At 40.0% G+C, this 16,742-nt stretch overlaps 2 protein-coding genes and 1 pseudogene across 3 annotated transcripts in view; 2 read left to right on the top strand and 1 right to left on the bottom strand.

Moving 5' to 3' along the window:
* Nucleotides 1–4,258: 4,258 nt before the first annotated feature.
* On the bottom strand, nt 4,259–12,016 carry LOC136241692 (acetylcholinesterase-like). Of its 2 annotated transcripts, XM_066032954.1 has the most exons (5): nt 11,793–12,016; nt 10,307–10,369; nt 5,809–5,965; nt 5,549–5,763; nt 4,259–4,359 (listed from the first exon to the last, which is right to left on the bottom strand). In XM_066032954.1, exons 2-5 carry the CDS (start codon nt 10,307–10,309, stop codon nt 4,300–4,302), a joined length of 435 nt encoding a protein of 144 aa, XP_065889026.1. In that variant the 5' UTR covers nt 10,310–10,369; nt 11,793–12,016; the 3' UTR covers nt 4,259–4,299. The 2 variants fall into 2 exon arrangements, with proteins under 2 accessions (XP_065889026.1, XP_065889027.1); XM_066032955.1 differs by lacking the exon at nt 10,307–10,369.
* Nucleotides 9,315–16,742, top strand: part of LOC136241680 (roundabout homolog 1-like) — a 302,043-nt gene continuing 294,615 nt past the window's right edge. Inside the window, exon 1 of the mRNA XM_066032935.1 lies at nt 9,315–9,351. The gene's annotated coding sequence lies outside the window, so the exon portion shown is untranslated. The remainder of the gene's footprint in view (nt 9,352–16,742) is intronic.
* LOC136241687 (uncharacterized) lies at nt 13,680–14,882 on the top strand (annotated as a pseudogene).

Here is a 16,742-nt window from a genome sequence, read left to right as displayed (position 1 = left end):
ACTTAGTAAGTACACTAGTTACATTCAAGTGCTGTGTGTAGCACAAGGGAGCATTGTTGTATACGTACCAAAGTCAACGTGTTTATACTTGGTTTATAGCTGAAGCTTGGTTTATAGCTGAAGAAAAGGTTACCTTTATGCATGAAAGTCTTTGGTCTCTTTCGTGTTTCTAATATCACAGTTTTTAAAATCAGGAAGATCCTCATGGTCTCTATTGCTTAAAATTGATGACTCAGAAATACATGTATGGTGAACAGCAGTAGCTATAGCAACCATAGATAGTCATGATCATGACCTGATTAATGTATCATGTGACAGCTAGCCTGAGCTAGGTCAACAAAAAGCTGCTGATCTATTTGATCAGTATAAGTACTTTGAAAATTGTAGACTGATCAGATATGCAATTACCATAATTTGCTTTATTTTCATCATTTCATGTAAAATATTTTTGTATGATTTATGTGAATGACTGTTACAGGAACTTTTAAGAAACTTACATGAATATATGTGACTGGATTTTGGAAAAACGATCCAAATCGCACATTAGAAGTTTCGAGATAAGCGGTTTTAAAGAATTGAAGCCAGCATAACTCTCCAAGGATAGCAAGCACGCGTATGAAATTTACACAAAAGATGCATCAATCTGTTACCTTTCTAGCCACTTCCAGTACTTGTAGCTGCTTGTACAGTTTCCCGCCAAATAAGATAGAAAATCTGAGCAGTTGGACGAGCGAAGTAGTATCACGAGTGCTCACAAAGGGGTATAGGCTGGGGAGTGGAGGCTGGGGGGTGGAGGCTGGGGGGTGGAGGCTGGGGGGTGGTGGGGAGGGCAAAAGATAGACCTCAAAATGTAGGCAGGCCACGATTGGAGTCCAGACACGAGATTACAGGGATGTGCTGGCTCCTTAGTGGCTGATATGTAGCAAAATCTACAGAGAACACGTCTGGCCAACATTATAAGGCTGTCCACCAGTAAACCAATGATTCTTGCCAAGCCAGGTCCTTCACAAGGCCTGAAACCGCCATTTGAGCACTCCACACCTCCCAGTAAAGACGTCTGTTAAAACCAGCCTCGTGTAGTTTGAGTAGTGCTGAGGGTCAAAACTTGTAGTACGATACTGTAGCTATCCACTGGTGGTGTTAGTTTGATTTTGCCTGAAGTGCGATTTGGTTCAGTTCTGTAAAATCTGGTCACATATATGTATGTACCACTTTCACACCTCAGATCAAAGGAAATCCAGTGCATATATATCACATATTGCACTGACTCAAAAAATGTTAATGAGATATACGCACTGCTACCAGTGCGTATATCTCGTTAAGGCAGTGTGTATATCTCGTTTCACACTGCCTTAACGAGATATGTACCACTCTGTGTGGGCAGTTCAAAGGCACCAACAGTGCCATAATTTGAATATTGCACTGTTGTAGACCGCAGCGAGTGCATTATAACTTATAACGCACTGGTTGCGGTTTTGTAGACCACAATGAGTGCATTATAAGTTATAATGCACCGACCGCAGTGCAATATACAGATATTGCAGTGGCTGCGGTTTTGTGCAGCATAGCACAAGTGCCGGTGGCGAAGACCACTACGACACCTCACTTAATAGGTGGAAAAGCACTTCACAGATTACTCGAATTCTTTTATAGCCGGACATGTAAAGGTCGATTGTGGGCCATAACGTCACTAATACGTATAATGTTTACAAGCAGCCAATGGCGATTGAAAAAGCCAACGCGGGTGGCCACAACTCTATTCTACATATATATAAACATACTTATACACCTTACTAGTCTGGTGCCATCTTAGCCCAGATTAAACTGTAGTCCACTTTGACAATGACTCAATAAAACAAATATATTCTAAATAATACTAACCTTTACGTTCGATTGTGGTAACCAGTTTTATCATGCCACAAGATTTGAGTTTAACCAGTGTGAATAGTAAGAATTAGACTAGCTCCGTTTAGTAGTTAGGTTTTGTTTACTTAAACCGTCTATTAAGCTGCTTTTTTGCTTGAGAGAATCACTATGGCGATTAGTCTGGTGCTTAGTCTATATGGCACGCTGGCATGCTGAGCACTACATGATGAGAGTCGAACAGCGAATGCAGGTTAGTCATATAACCCATAGCGTACTAGCTTTCAATATCTCAGGTGGCTGTGGTGCTGCAGGGGGGATGTCATCGCAACGTCCGGCTTGGTTACCCAAAATCGATATTAGAAACCTGGCCTTTATAAGTGTTACAGTTGTCTTGTGAGACTCTCCCCACCTATTAGGTGAGCTGTACATAACAGTTATACAACGTGTACTCGTGCTCTGCCTGTATAAACGCACTTTCCTTCGGGCCTGAAGGCCCTCAGGCTGTGCGTTTATATCAGGCAGAGCACTCATGGCCGTTGTATAACTATATAATACGCACTGGGTATCACTATGCAAAAAGTGGGATATAAGATGGTATTTCCAGTGGCTTATTGAATACAAATAAGCCTTAATATAAATCCTGTATTATACTAATTTTATACTTTAGTATAATCCATACTATACTATTACATATATGGTTTCAGTTTATTTACCACATTACCTTAAATAGCTTATATCTAATATAATGTCCACACTATACCATCGCATATATGGTTTCAGTATATTTAACACATTAACTGAAGTCTTACAAGAGATTGTTAGTATAATACAGGTTATACCAAGCTTTTTTGTATTCAATAAGCCACTGGAAATACCATCTTATATCCCTCTTTTTTCACAGTGTATATCTCGTTAACTTGAGACATTGCATACCTAATAGGTGTGCACACTATATCCAGAAATCATCAGATTTCTTTAATGTATTACTGTTATCCTCTTCTCTTATATAGGGAATCAAGCAAGCTGCGATTGTGGGATTGAATTCTGCCAAACAACCTGTGATTGTGGGATTCAATTTTAATACATTAGCAGTGGTTTGTTTTTTACTTTTGTAAATGTAGCAATTAAATTAACATAATTAACACTAGTCTCTTAAAATTGCTATATTAGCAATAATAAAATCAAACTACTGTTTGATGTATTAAAATTGAATCCCACAATCACAGTTTGTTTGGTAAAATTTAATGCCACAATCACAGCTTACTTGGTTCCCTATATAAGAGAAGGGTATAGCAACTAAAGATTTTGCCTATTAGGTGAGTCTACATGCTAAAGTAGAACATATTAGTTATACCATGGGCACTTGTGCTTTGCCTGTATATACACACTCGCCCTTGGGCCTGCGGCCCTCGGGCTTGTGCGTATATATCAAGCAAAGCACTCTTGCCCATGGTATAACTATTACATATATATATATGTACCACTTTCACACCTCAGATCAAAGGAAAGCCAGTGCATATATATCACATATCGCACTGACTCAAAATGTTAACGAGATATATGCACTGCCACCAGTGCGTATATGTCGTTAACTTGAGACATTGCATACCTAATAAGTGTGCACACTATATCCAGAAATCATCAGATTTCTTTGATGTTATACTGTTATCCTCTTCTCTTATAGAGGGAATCAAACAACCTATGATTGTGGGATTCAATTTTAATACATTAACAGTAGTTCATTTTTACTTTTGTAAATGTAGCAATTAAAGTAACATAATTAACACTAGTCTCTTAAAATTGCTATATTAGCAATAATAAAATCAAACTACTGTTTGATGTACTAAAATTGAATCCCACAATCACAGTTTGTTTGGAAAAAGTCAATCCCACAATCACAGCTTACTTGGTTCCCTATATAAGAGAAGGGTATGGCAACTAAAGATTTTTCCAATTAGGTGAGTCTACATGCTAAAGTAGAATATATTAGTTATACCATGGGCACTCGTGCTTTGCCTGTACATACACACTCGCCCTAGGACTTGTGCATATATATCAGGCAAAGCACTCTTGCCCAAGGTGTAACTTTACACATACTAAGCAAGACCTCAGAATATTACAAATTATTGTCACTACCTATCTAAACTATATATATATATATAGTCATCCGAACACCTTGGGACCAGGGGTGGTTTATAAGTCTGAAAAGTCCATATCGCTGAAACTATATAAATAGCCTTAAAATATAGTTAAAGAAAGTTCAAAATTATTGACTACCCTAATAAAACACTAATAGAGCAGTAATTTCTGTAGATCAGTTAATCATGAATGGAGTCTGGATAACTGTGGTTCCACTGCATAGTACACCCTTGCAAACTAAATATGACAACAACTAATTTAATTTACAAACAAGTGCATGAATGTAATGACAGTTTAACATTCTTGTCCAACTTTATCCCAGAAGTTGCAATAATCAGATTGGTAGTCCTCAACCTATTGGTGCACAGATTTCAAGGTAAGAAAGGTGTACCATATTTTGAGAAATTTTGTGCTATAAAATATTCACATACACTGCTTGAAAGTTCTTAGTTTACTTATTTGTTAAGCTGCTTTACTGTAGTTATACTGATAGTGAAATGTCAGTAACTTTAAGTATATGGAACATAGTTGTTTTACTAACTTTTAAACTCTCAGTAAAACATCAGTGAATGTAGGTTTACTGAAAAACTACTAAAAAACAAACGATTAACTGTTCCATATACTGGGGATATACCACTCTAGTAAACTAAGAAACTTCAAGCAATGATAAAATTTCATTACATTTTCAGAATTAATTTTTGTAGGTTACATGTGATCCATATACTAATTTAGCTTATCTGGTGAAAAATTGGGAGTTTAAGTACTCCCGTATGATAAACTTTGCTTTTATCCCAAAATGTGCAAAGCAATGTCATACTAAAAATGCAGTGTGCATACCAATAATCCTCTTCATGCAAACGCAAATGAACTAATAATTTAGAATATAACACTAATCACACTCAGGGCCACTCCTTTAAACTAGACCTGTGGTTCATTCCCCAACTTTAGCTATTTTGTAGTGATGCTGCTTACCAGGTAGTGTTACGTACATTGCAATATGCATTTAAAAATAGGCCATGGACATGAAGAAAGACATACATAGGAAGGAATGTTATGTAGTTTTTATTCCCAAAAAGTACTCATATTTTGCTCTAGCCCTGTGGGAAAATTAAGAAGAAAAAGAAGAACAAAATGGAGATTTCAGTCTTTAAAAAAGTACCTTTATCACTTCCTTTTTACTTCACCTTTGCTAGTGGACCAAAACTCCTTCCAAATTAATTTCTAATGCTTCTTTTGGGGTTGGAGAAGATTTCTAAGGTGGTGGTTAGTTGAGTGTTCTATTAGGATTTTGGATAAAAAACATAGGCGATGTTTATTATGAACCACTACCATCGCTCATGATAAGACACAAAATGTGCACCTTTAAATATGGCATGCATCAAAGGTATATAAAGGTGAATTCAGTACAAATCCAACAAATATTTTCAGCAATGGCTGCAATGATATTAGTGCTAATTAATCATGACAACCTCAGGTTGATATTCAGCAAACATGTTGAATGATATTATAATCACTTTTGTATGTGTAGGGACACAATGATTACCTTGTTATTTGTTGTCAAGAAATGAAGAACACTTTTAGTATATGATGTATACTGAGGCCAGTCTAGACTACCACTTGCTCCATTAGGATCACCATAATGCGCAAAGTTAGTCCAGTAGGTCATCATCTGTTGATTAAGTTTCTCTTCAGCTTCAGTGTAATTGTATCCAGCAAGTGGAGCATTGTGAAATAGAAATGCTAATTCTTCACCACGACCTGGAATTGATTTATTATTTGAGATGAAAATCATTTCTAACTTACAGCAGTGTCCATTACAAACTTTTTCATTGGCTGTCCAGGGATCAAATGATGCAGTGTGACCAAAGTTGTATAACCACACTGCAGTTTTTGTGGAATTGCTAAAGCCAGCTGCTGCATATCTTGTTGGACACCAGAATGAATTATCTGTTCCCATTGCCTATAGTATGTATGGCACATGGCATAGTTATTTGCAGTCTTTATTTACTACAGATATAAAATCTAATCCAAAACAGCCAAGCAGTAAAAAAAAGTGTGCAGTCCTCAGAAAGGCTATGGTGAAAAAAGATGTGAAATCCAAGGTGGCAGCCAAGAAATGGCTGTGATGGTAGGTTAATGGTAGAAATTTTAATAATGACAATTCAGGTGAATTTTGTGCAGCTTGGCTGTTTTGGATTAGATTTCATTTCTTTTTGTATGTATTTGTATACCCCAAAGCCGGCCTATGGTCAGCTTTGGGACTTTTTTAACGTATGTTTTTTTTCTTTACTACAGGAAGAAGAAAAGATGAAGTAGAGTACTTTAAGTATTTTATCAGTAAATGTACAAATTATATATATAATACATAATTTGATTACAGAAATCTCCATGGTGGTTTCTTTGTAACTGAACACTCTACAAGCTCTCTACAGGGTGAATTGTTTGTAGCTGAACGATCTACAAGGTAACTTCTTCTAGCTGATCTCTCTACAGGGTGATGTGTTTGTAGCTAAATTCTGTACAGGTGATTTGTTTGCAGCTGAGCTCTTTACAGAATGGTTTCTTTGTAGCTGAACTTTCTAAAAGGTAACTTCTTCTAACTGATCTTTCTACAGGGCAATTTGTTTCGTGCAGAATTTTCTTCAGGGTGATTTCTTTGCTCTCTACATGGTGGTTTCTTTGTAGCTGAACTCTCTACAAGGTAATTTCTTCTAGCTGATCTCTCTACAGGGAGATTTGTTTGTAGCTGAACTATCTACAAGGTAATTTCTTCTAGCTGATCTCTCTACAGGGTGATTTGTTTGTAGCTGAATTCTGTACAGGTGATTTGTTTGCAGCTGAGCTCTTTACAGAATGGTTTCTTTGTAGCTGAACTCTCTACAAGGTAATTTCTTCCAGCTGATCTCTCTACAGGGAGATTTGTTTGTAGCTGAATTCTGTACAGGTGATTTGTTTGCAGCTGAGCTCTATACAGAATGGTTTCTTTGTAGCTGAACTCTCTACAAGGTAACTTCTTCTAGCTGATCTCTCTACAGGGAGATTTGTTTGTAGCTGAACTCTCTACATGATGGTTTCTTTGTAGCTGAACTCTCTACAAGGTAACTTATTCTAGCTAATCTCTCTACAGGGAGATTTGTTTGTAGCTGAACTCTCTACATGATGGTTTCTTTGTAGTTGAACTCTCTGCAAGGTAACGTCTTTTATTGATCTCTCCACAGGGCGATTTGTTTGTAGCTGAAACTCTCTACACGGTGGTTTCTTTGTAGCTGAGCTCTACAAGGTGATTTCTTCTAGCTGAGCTATCTCTTTCCATAGCTGCATGAATTCCCTACAAGGTAACTTCTTCTAGCTGATCTCTCTACAGGGTGACTTGTGTGTAGCTGATCTCTATACAGGTTTCTTGTTTCTAGCTGATCTCTTGAATTTTCTTCAGGGTGACTGCTCTATTAGGATGACTGCTCTATTAGAGTATCTCGATCTCGCACTTGCTGCACCAAATTGGATTTCGTGTTATAACTTCGTGGCTTTAAGTCTGATTCTTCTACACCATTGATGAGCCTTTCTAAGATGATTACTCCATCTGTACAACGATTTTCAAAGCATTACCCGAAGCGGTTTATCTGGTAGGCGTGGCAAGCATTCGTTTTGTTTTTAATAGCTAATCTCGATTGCGTAATTGTTACACACTGTTGGTTTTTTCGTTGTATCTCCCTGTTTTTTAACTCGATTTCTTTCAAACCACAAAAGGTTTGCGGTTCAATAGTTAACCTATTCACCCACCGATTTTCAGCTTCTTCCCATACGCGGTTTACCCTGTAGGCGTGACAACATATTGGTGTTATGTTTCGTGAATAATCGCTCATAACTCTTTCCCTGTTTATCGTATTCCAGCCAAAGTTGGTACCGAGATGCGCCTTTATGTCCCCCTTCTGTGTGCCAAATTTCAAGGCAATCGGATGTGGCGTTCGCGTTTTATAGCAGTTTTTGTAAGTGTGCGACAAGAAAAAGAAAAACAAGAAGAAAAAAAACCCGAAGAAACTGAGCCAATTTTTGAAGTCGCATATCTCGGGAACGCGTGAAGCTTAGATTTTTTTTACAATAACAAATGAAGCCATAATATTACATACTGAAAACTACAACATACTACTACTTATTACCTAACTATATACTTATTACTACCTATACGTACTTAACTTAACCGATGTCAAAGTCAAGAAATTCGTCCTCAGCAGTAAGCGAATACTGGCGGAGTATCATTTTTGCATTGTACCTCCACAAAGTCACAGACAGTTGCTGGAGAAGTTGGCGCCTAGCAAACTTTCGTGGTAAACCGTTTCTAACAGTTGTTCTGTCAGCTATGGATCCTAAAATTGATAGGGCATATGGTGACCAAACACCAAAGGTCCCACATACAAGAGGGATAAAATCTCCTCCATTATCATTTACAATGTCCTGGTATTGGTTGTCCTTAGCTATCTCACCAACAGCAGCGGCCACCCCAGCCTGAGAAGAAGCAGAAGATATGACAGCAGACTGAGTGGTACTCCTGACGGAGAGATCAAAATAGGCAGGACGACCAAGATGAAAGTCAGGGTGGTATATGTCGCCAGGACGAGATCGGTCAGATGGAATGCCTTGCTCCCTAAGAACACAAGGGTGATCTTGGAGCAAGGCATGGTGTACAACAGACACTAAAGCATTATGACGCTGGATCCTCAAGGGACCATGAGAGCACCCCAGCAGATGATCACCAAACTGGTCAATGACAGATAGACAAGTACAGAGTGGTAAAGAAGGGAACAAAGGAATGCCAAGCCACAAACGTAAAGCTATAGTAAAATCGTGAGGAGGAATAGCTAGACCCAAAGCAGGCTGTGGAAGTGCTTTAAGCCAACCACTGCTGGTGCCAGAAGAATGTGATAAAGCACGCAGACGTGCTTGATCACGAATGGTGGAACTGCTTACAAGCTGTTTAAAAAGTGAATCATCTAAAATGGCTTGAAGATCAGTTTGAGAGGAGTTTTGCAACACAGAAACAGACATACCTTCGAAGAAAGCCTCCCCGGGAAATGGCATAAAAACATCAAAAGTTTCCACTAAACGCGACACTAAAATACGGGAAGAATTACAGGACCCCACAAATGCAGGAGCAGCAGAACGCTCAGATTCACGTAGGCCCAAGCCTCCTAACCTAAATGGCAAGGTGGCTTGTGTCCAACTACTATCAGAAATTCCACAACGCGAAAAGCGATTTCGCTCAAATTTGGATTGTGGAGTGCTGCAGTTGGAGGGCATGTCCAGAGCAAAAATCGTCTTGTTTCATCAAGGCAGCACAGAGCTACGGAGGTGCGAAAATTGCATTTTCTTCCTGTCAATATACTCACGGGTGTTACGCGCCGGCTTCTTGGGCCGCACGACACACTACCGTGTGTCTTGATCTTTACCGCTATCTGTTCTCTATTATCTATGCCTTTAGTAAATGGATACTGCTTTGTAACTTCGGAAAAATTAAAGAGACCATAAAATGCCACTTGTAGTCCATAATAATAAATTGATTCCTACAAAAGAGCCACAAAATTAATTGCAATAAAGTGATAAATGATACTTTATGTCCTTACTGTGACTGAATTAGTTCAACATGCAATTCAGAATTTCTCTGTGATCTTTTGATCACAGAGAAATTCTGAATTGCATGTTGAACTAATTCAACAATAAAACTCCTGTATCCCAGGGCCTTACAAGGCCTGTACAATGCACCGCTTTCCTAGCAATATTCCACTGAATTTAAATTCTGTAGCAACCTATTAGAAGCACTTCAGGTTGTCACACTGAATTATTAAGGCACTGTTGAGCTTCACTACACCTACCCAATACTGCCAAGGTAACATAAGGCTGGCTTCTTGTCAATATATTTGAATGTGTAAACCTCCATGATTCCTAATATGTGACTGCAGTTGCAAAAAAAGGTACCTTTTCCACACATTTTACATACCACAAACAAAATTTCATAACTGTTGATGTCTTATATTTATTAAGCTGCTATTTGCATCAAAATGCAACCAGATACTGTAGCTACATGCATTGAAAATTTCGGATGATTATAAATTATGCAGCAGCTTAAAAGTTATGAAGCTATGAAGTTCAAAAAATGGGTCAAACTTTGTGTGCGAAAAAAGGTAACTTTTTGTCAAATCCAATCACATATACAGTATAGGACAGACTACAGTACTATCATACTGCATGATGCTTCTGTAAGTACATTTCATACATACTTAAGGGAAATGTTTATAGTTGCTCTTACCATGATGAGTGGAATTGAAACAGCTCTACCTTCATTAAATGCTATTAAAGGTTGTTCACCTACCTGTGTACAATACAAATTAAAAAACATGGTATGTCAAACACTAGCAGAATAGAATAAATTCTTGAAATAAAAGGCCTTAAAATTCACGAACTTATTTTAGTCACTGTTTATTATAAATTTTTTTTTAATTTTATTATTTTTAAATTAAAGCTTTGCAGCACAATTAAGTGCTGAAGGTCTGTAGGACACCTGGTCCTACAGCCTGTATGACATTAGATGCAAAGAGATTAGTTACATAAGGTGTGTTTGAAAAGTTGGAGGAAGGAGAAAAAATCCATGACTCGACCTAGGTAGCCTTGAACCTGCAGCAAATGCAATACTTAACACTTTTACATAGTACTGTAGCCAACATGATATCTGCATGGGCATTAAGTCTGCAGCTTCAGTTTTGCCATAATCAGTCACAATTAAATTAACTTCAATACTCCATATGCAGTGTATAGGATTTAATAACTATGAATATAATAACTATGAATATATACAAACATAGAGCAAAGCTCACTTCAATACCATCTATATATGGAGTCCATTGCATAAATAATTCAAACAGACTATAACATGATACCACACAAATATAGCTGCCATACTGGGACCAAATAAAAACTAACTAGTTATAATCCACAATTTATTTGTAAGCACTTTCAGCTCAGCATCAACAATAGCATCTACACCCTGTTAAAATTTAAATGCATAAGGAGAAAGTTCAGTATCTATATAGGTGTCAAAGACAGCAAATATGGTGGACTATGATAACATTGTCCTTCACACAGCTGACATCATTTTCTCCACACCCCAACTCCCTGACAAACATGTGCTCTAATTTTATGTGATCTTTTAACTCCTTCAATGTAACTCCAAACGGATAACTCTCTATGATACCCTAAATAACCAACTTATATTAATGGAATTATTAAAACACAGTTTACACGGTGGAACAGACCGCTGCTATTTGCACTACACATGTGAGCTGCCACAGACACTCCTCCAGCACTTTGACCAAATATGGTAACAGAGTTTGGGTCACCCCCAAACTTAGCAATGTTGTTTTGTATCCACTTTAATGCAAACCGCTGGTCCTGTTTAAACAAATTAGCTACATATCTACAAGAGTGCATAATATATATATATCAAGACACACGGTAGTGTGTCGTGCGGCCCAAGAAGGTGGATCATGCACGTGCCCCGAGTAATGGCGTCAGAAAATGCTACTGCCACAGGGACCCTGGATATCGTCTGCGGGACTTTGCAGGCTAAGTTGTTAACCGGTGACTTATCCAGTGGTTCCAGCCTTTGTATTTTGTTGGACTCTAAGACCATTACGCCATGTCAGTTTCAGCGTGAAGCAGGAAAAGCCGCGGCTAAGAATTAGAAGACCACTATCCGTTATAGGGACAAACCCTTGAAACATTTTCTAGAAAACTACCTGGATTCATCTGGAAAACGTTGCTGTCGCTTCATTATTCCTGATGACGCCCCCCCTTCTCCGGTGAGGACTCAATCCCCTATACATCCTACCCCACAGGATTCTCCTCGTCCTCCTGAAGTTCGGGATTCTCTGTCTCAGGTGTCACCGTCTTGTCCTGAACTTCCTGAGTTTCCACCAGTGGCAAAGTGTGATTTTATTTGGGGAACTAAAAATTCTAGCAGTTTTTGTGAAGATCTGAATGTTGTCTATAGAGAGGTGGTTCATTGGCGAAGAAATGTGTTTGAAGTACCTCGTGGTTCAGCTGGTAAGGCCTTTGTTTGTGAGTTGGCAAGATTGTTTCGTGCTGTGGGACAGGGCTCTGCCTTGGAGTCTATTGCCCTCAAGGCTGTGTTCGTGGCCTGCTCAATCTTGTTACAACGTACTTCTCCTCGTTCTAAACCTGTGGACAAAGGAAGAATTCTGGGTGAGAGGATGGTACTCTGGAGGAATGGTGACCTTCTTGGTCTCTTACACGAGGGCAAAACTATTCAGGCCCGTTTGAAATCTGGATGGGGGCGTCAGTCAAGTGATCACTCCTCTCGTCTATTTGCCAAGTTGATGTTTGAAGGAAAGACCAAGGCTGCCCTCCAGCTATTGGATGAACAGGGACATGGAGGAGTTTTGAATTTGAATGACAATGTTGTTGTTGATTCCACAACTTATTCAGTTAGAGATGTCCTTAAGTCTAAGCATCCTTCTGCACAGCCTTTACATGTAAACTGTTTACTGCCTGATTGGGCTAATCCACCTGTCATCCATCCTGTAATATTTGACCCTTTAGATGGCTGTGTCATTCGTTCTGCTGCACTCTGGACGACGGGTGTGGCTGGTCCATCTGGTGTGGATGCTCGCTGTTGGAGACGTCTCTGCACTGGTTTCCACTCAGCTTCAAGTGAGTTGTGTGCTGCTTTGGCTTTGTTTGCTAGACGTATCTGTACTTCATTTATTTCCCCAGAAATTCTTTCCCCTTTTGTGGCTTGTAGGTTGATTGCTTTAGACAAGAGGCCAGGAGTGAGGCCTATTGGAGTTTGTGAAGTTGTGAGGAGGATTGTGGCCAAGGCAGTCCTTTCCGTTATCAGAGAGGACATCCAGATTGTGGCTGGTCCTCTGCAAATGTGTGCCGGTCAAATGGCGGGTATGGAGGCTGCTGTTCATTCAGTACGTGAGCTTTTTGGTAATGAGGATTGTGATGCTGTTTTACTTGTGGATGCAAGTAATGCTTTTAACTCATTGAACAGGATAGTTGCTTTACACAACATTAGACAGCTCTGCCCACCCTTTGCTCCAACCTTGATTAATATTTACCGGTCTCCAGCTAGTTTATTCATTTCAGGTGATGTAATACTGTCGGAAGAGGGAACTACCCAAGGGGATCCGTTGGCCATGCCCTTTTATGCTTTGGCCACAATTCCACTTCTGAGGTGTCTCCCTTCGGGAGTGGAGCAGGTTTGGTATGCTGATGACGCTTGTGCTTGTGGGAAGTTGACTATTTTGCGTAAGTGGTGGGACTGTCTGTGTGAAATTGGCCCTTCGTTTGGGCACTTTGTTAATGCGACCAAAACTTGGCTTATCATCAAGGGACATTTGCAGCAGGATGCTGCTTCAGTCTTCAGTGGTTCTGGAATTAGAATATCTATGGAGGGCCGCCCTTATTTGGGGGCTGCTATTGGGTCTGATAGTTATGTGAATAGTTTTGTTGTTGAGAAGGTTAAGGGCTGGTCTGCAGAGATTAAGAGGTTATCAAGATTTGCGGAGAGTCAGCCCCATGCTGCATACTGTGCCTTCACCCATGGTCTATCCAGTCGTTAGCTGTTTGTTTTTCGGACAGTTCCTTGTGTGTGTGATGCTTTTCAGCCACTGGAAGATATGATTCGCCAAGTATTTATTCCTACTTTAACTGGCTGTTCACCGCCCAGTGATAGTTCACGGCTCCTGTTTGCCCTTCCTGCTCGGTGGGGAGGCCTGGGTATTTTTGTCCCCACAAGAAGATGTTTTAGTGAGTTGGCTGCATCTCGTGATGTCACGGAACCTCTTAGCCAATGTATATTGAATCATGATTTGAGTTTTGTTGAGGCTGTTGCCTCTCAGCAGGCCAGAAAGGCCCTTTTAAGGAAAGCCAAATCTGAACACTGTTCTACACAATTTGCTGAGCTATACCAACAGCTTGGGCCTTCCTTGAGGCGTGCGATGGACTTGGCTACTGTTAGAGGTGCTTCAAGCTGGCTCACCACCTTACCCTTGAGTGAGCATGGTTTCACTCTCCATAGATCTGCTTTCCAGGATGCTTTGGCTTTGAGGTATGGTTGGTCCCCACTTGGTCCTCCTTCCCTTTGTGCTTGCGGAACCTCCTTTTCTGTTGAGCATGCTTTGTCCTGTCCCAAAGGGGGTTTACCTTCCTTGCGTCATAACGAGATTAGGGACCTTACTGCTACCTTCTTACTGAGGTTTGCTCCCAGGTGTGTGTTGAGCCAGAGTTACAGCCGGTTCAGCATTCTGATGAGTTCCCTCTTGCCACCTCTAATACTCAGGATTCGGCTTGCTTGGATGTTGCTGTAAACGGCTTCTGGGGTGGTCGTTCGGAGAGATGTTTCATTGATGTCCGTGTTTTTAACCCTTTTGCTCCTTCTAATAGTTCCTCCTCTCTGTCGTCCACCTTTAGGAAGCATGAAAAGATTAAGCACCGTGCTTATGGTCAGCGGGTTCGAGAAGTGGAGCATGCCACTTTCACTCCAATTGTTTTGGCTGCCACTGGCGGTTTAGCCCATGAGGCTACTGTTTTTTATAAGCGACTTGCTTCTCTTCTGGCCAAAAAGTGGGGAGATGATTATTCTGTGGTTCTGGGTTGGCTGCGTTGTTGCCTGAGCTTTTCTTTGTTGCGCTCGGCAATTCAGTGTATTCGTGGGGCACGGTCTTCCATTGGTGTTTACACCAGGACTCCACAGTCAGTGGACTTAGTAACTGTGGAATCCCATTTGTCTGCTTAATTTTGTTCAGTTGGCCAGCACTTGCAATCTGTGCTGGGACTGGTAGGAAAGGGCAGTCCATCAAGCCAGGGTTAAAAAAAAAAAAAAAAAAAAAAAAAAGAAGCCGGCGCGTAACACCCGTGAGTATATTGACAGGAAGAAAGAAAACGCAATTTTCGCACTTCCGTAGCTCTGTGCTTCCTTGATGAAACAAGATGATTTTTGCTGTGGACATGCCCTCCAACTGTAGCACCCCACATTCCAAATTTGAGCGAAATCGCTTCGCGCGTTCCCGAGATATGCGACTTCAAAAATTGTCTCAGTTTCTTCGTTTTTTTTCTTCTTATTTTTCTTTTTCTTGTCGCACACTTACAAAAACTGCTATAAAACTCGAACGCCATATCCGATTGCCTTGAAGTTTGGCACACAGAAGGGGGATATAAAGGCGCATCTCGGTACCAACTTTGGCTGGAATACGATAAACAGGCAAAGAGTTATGAGCGATTATTCACGAAAATAACACCAATATGTTGTCACGCCTACAGGGTAAACCGCGTATGGGAAGAAGCTGAAAATCGGTGGGTGAATAGGTTAACTATTGAACCTCAAACTATTTGTGGTTTGAAAGAAATCGAGCTAAAAAACAGGAAGATACAACGAAAAAACCAACAGTGTGTAACAATTACGCAATCAAAAATTAACTAATAAAAAAAAACGACTGCTTGCCACGCCTACCAGATAAACCGCTTCGGGTAATGCTTTGAAAATCGTTGTACAGATGGAGTAATCATCTTAGAAGAGCTCATCAATGGTGTAGAAGAATCAGACTTAAAGCCACGGAGTTATAACACGAAATCCAACTTGGTGCAGCAAGTGCGAGATCGAGATACTCTAATAGAGCAGTCATCCTAATAGAGCAGTCACCCTGAAGAGAATTCAAGAGATCAGCTAGAAACAAGAAACCTGTATAGAGATCAGCTACACACAAGTCACCCTGTAGAGAGATCAGCTAGAAGAAGTTACCTTGTAGGGAGTTCATGCAACTATGGAAAGGGATAGTTCAGCTAGAAAAAATCACCTTGTAGAATTCAGCTACAAAGAAACCACCATGTAGAGAGTTTCAGCTACAAACAAATCGCCCTGTGGAGAGATAAATAGAAGAAGTTGCCTTGCAGAGAGTTCAGCTACAAAGAAACCATCATGTAGAGAGTTCAGCTACAAAACAAATCTCCCTGTAGAGAGATTAGCTAGAAGAAGTCACCTTGTAGAGAGTTCAGCTACAAAGAAACCATCAGGTGGAGAGTTCAGCTACAAAGAAATCACCCTGTAGAGAGTTCAGCTAGAAGAAGTCACCTTGTAGAGAGTTCAGCTACAAAGAAACAATCATGTAGAGAGTTCAGTTACAAAGAAACCACCATGGATGTAGAGAGTTTAGCTGCAAACAAATAACCTGTAGAGAGTTCAGCTAGAAACAAATCACCCTGTAGAGAAATCAGCTAGAAGAGGTCACCTTGTAGAGAGTTCAGCTTCAAACAAATCACCCTGTAGAAAGATCAGCTAGAAGAGGTCACCTTGTAGAGAGTTCAGCTTCAAACAAATCACCCTGTAGAGAGATCAGCTAGAAGAAGTCACCTTGTAGAGAGTTCAGCTACAAACAAATCTCCCTGTAGAGAGATCAGCTAGAAGAAGTTACCTTGTAGAGAGTTCAGCTTCAAACAAATCACCCTGTAGAATGATCAGCTAGAAGAGGTCACCTTGTAGAGAGTTCAGTTACAAAGAAACCACAATGTAGAGAGCTCAGCTACGAACTAGTGATTTTGTAGAGACATCAGCTAGAAGAAGTTACCTTGTAGAGAGTTCAGCTACAAAGAAACCATTCTTTAAAGAGCTCAGCTGCAGACAAATCACCTATACAGAATTCAGCTACAAACAAATCACCATGTAG

Source organism: Dysidea avara, chromosome 12 (assembly GCF_963678975.1).
Source record: "Dysidea avara chromosome 12, odDysAvar1.4, whole genome shotgun sequence".
Taxonomy (NCBI): Eukaryota; Metazoa; Porifera; class Demospongiae; order Dictyoceratida; family Dysideidae; genus Dysidea; species Dysidea avara.
The sequence above is the reverse complement of the archived record's forward strand: the minus strand, read 5'-3'. Positions and strand labels throughout refer to the sequence as shown.

Bases quoted from the DNA above. Each gene is read 5' to 3' on its own strand.
- LOC136241692 (XM_066032954.1), bottom strand. The intron at 5,764-5,808 runs GTAAGTTAGAAA...AATCAATTCCAG, and splicing joins AGTTTGTAATGGACACTGCT to GTCGTGGTGAAGAATTAGCA. The intron at 4,360-5,548 runs GTAATCATTGTG...GTGCACCAATAG, and splicing joins TCTTGACAACAAATAACAAG to GTTGAGGACTACCAATCTGA.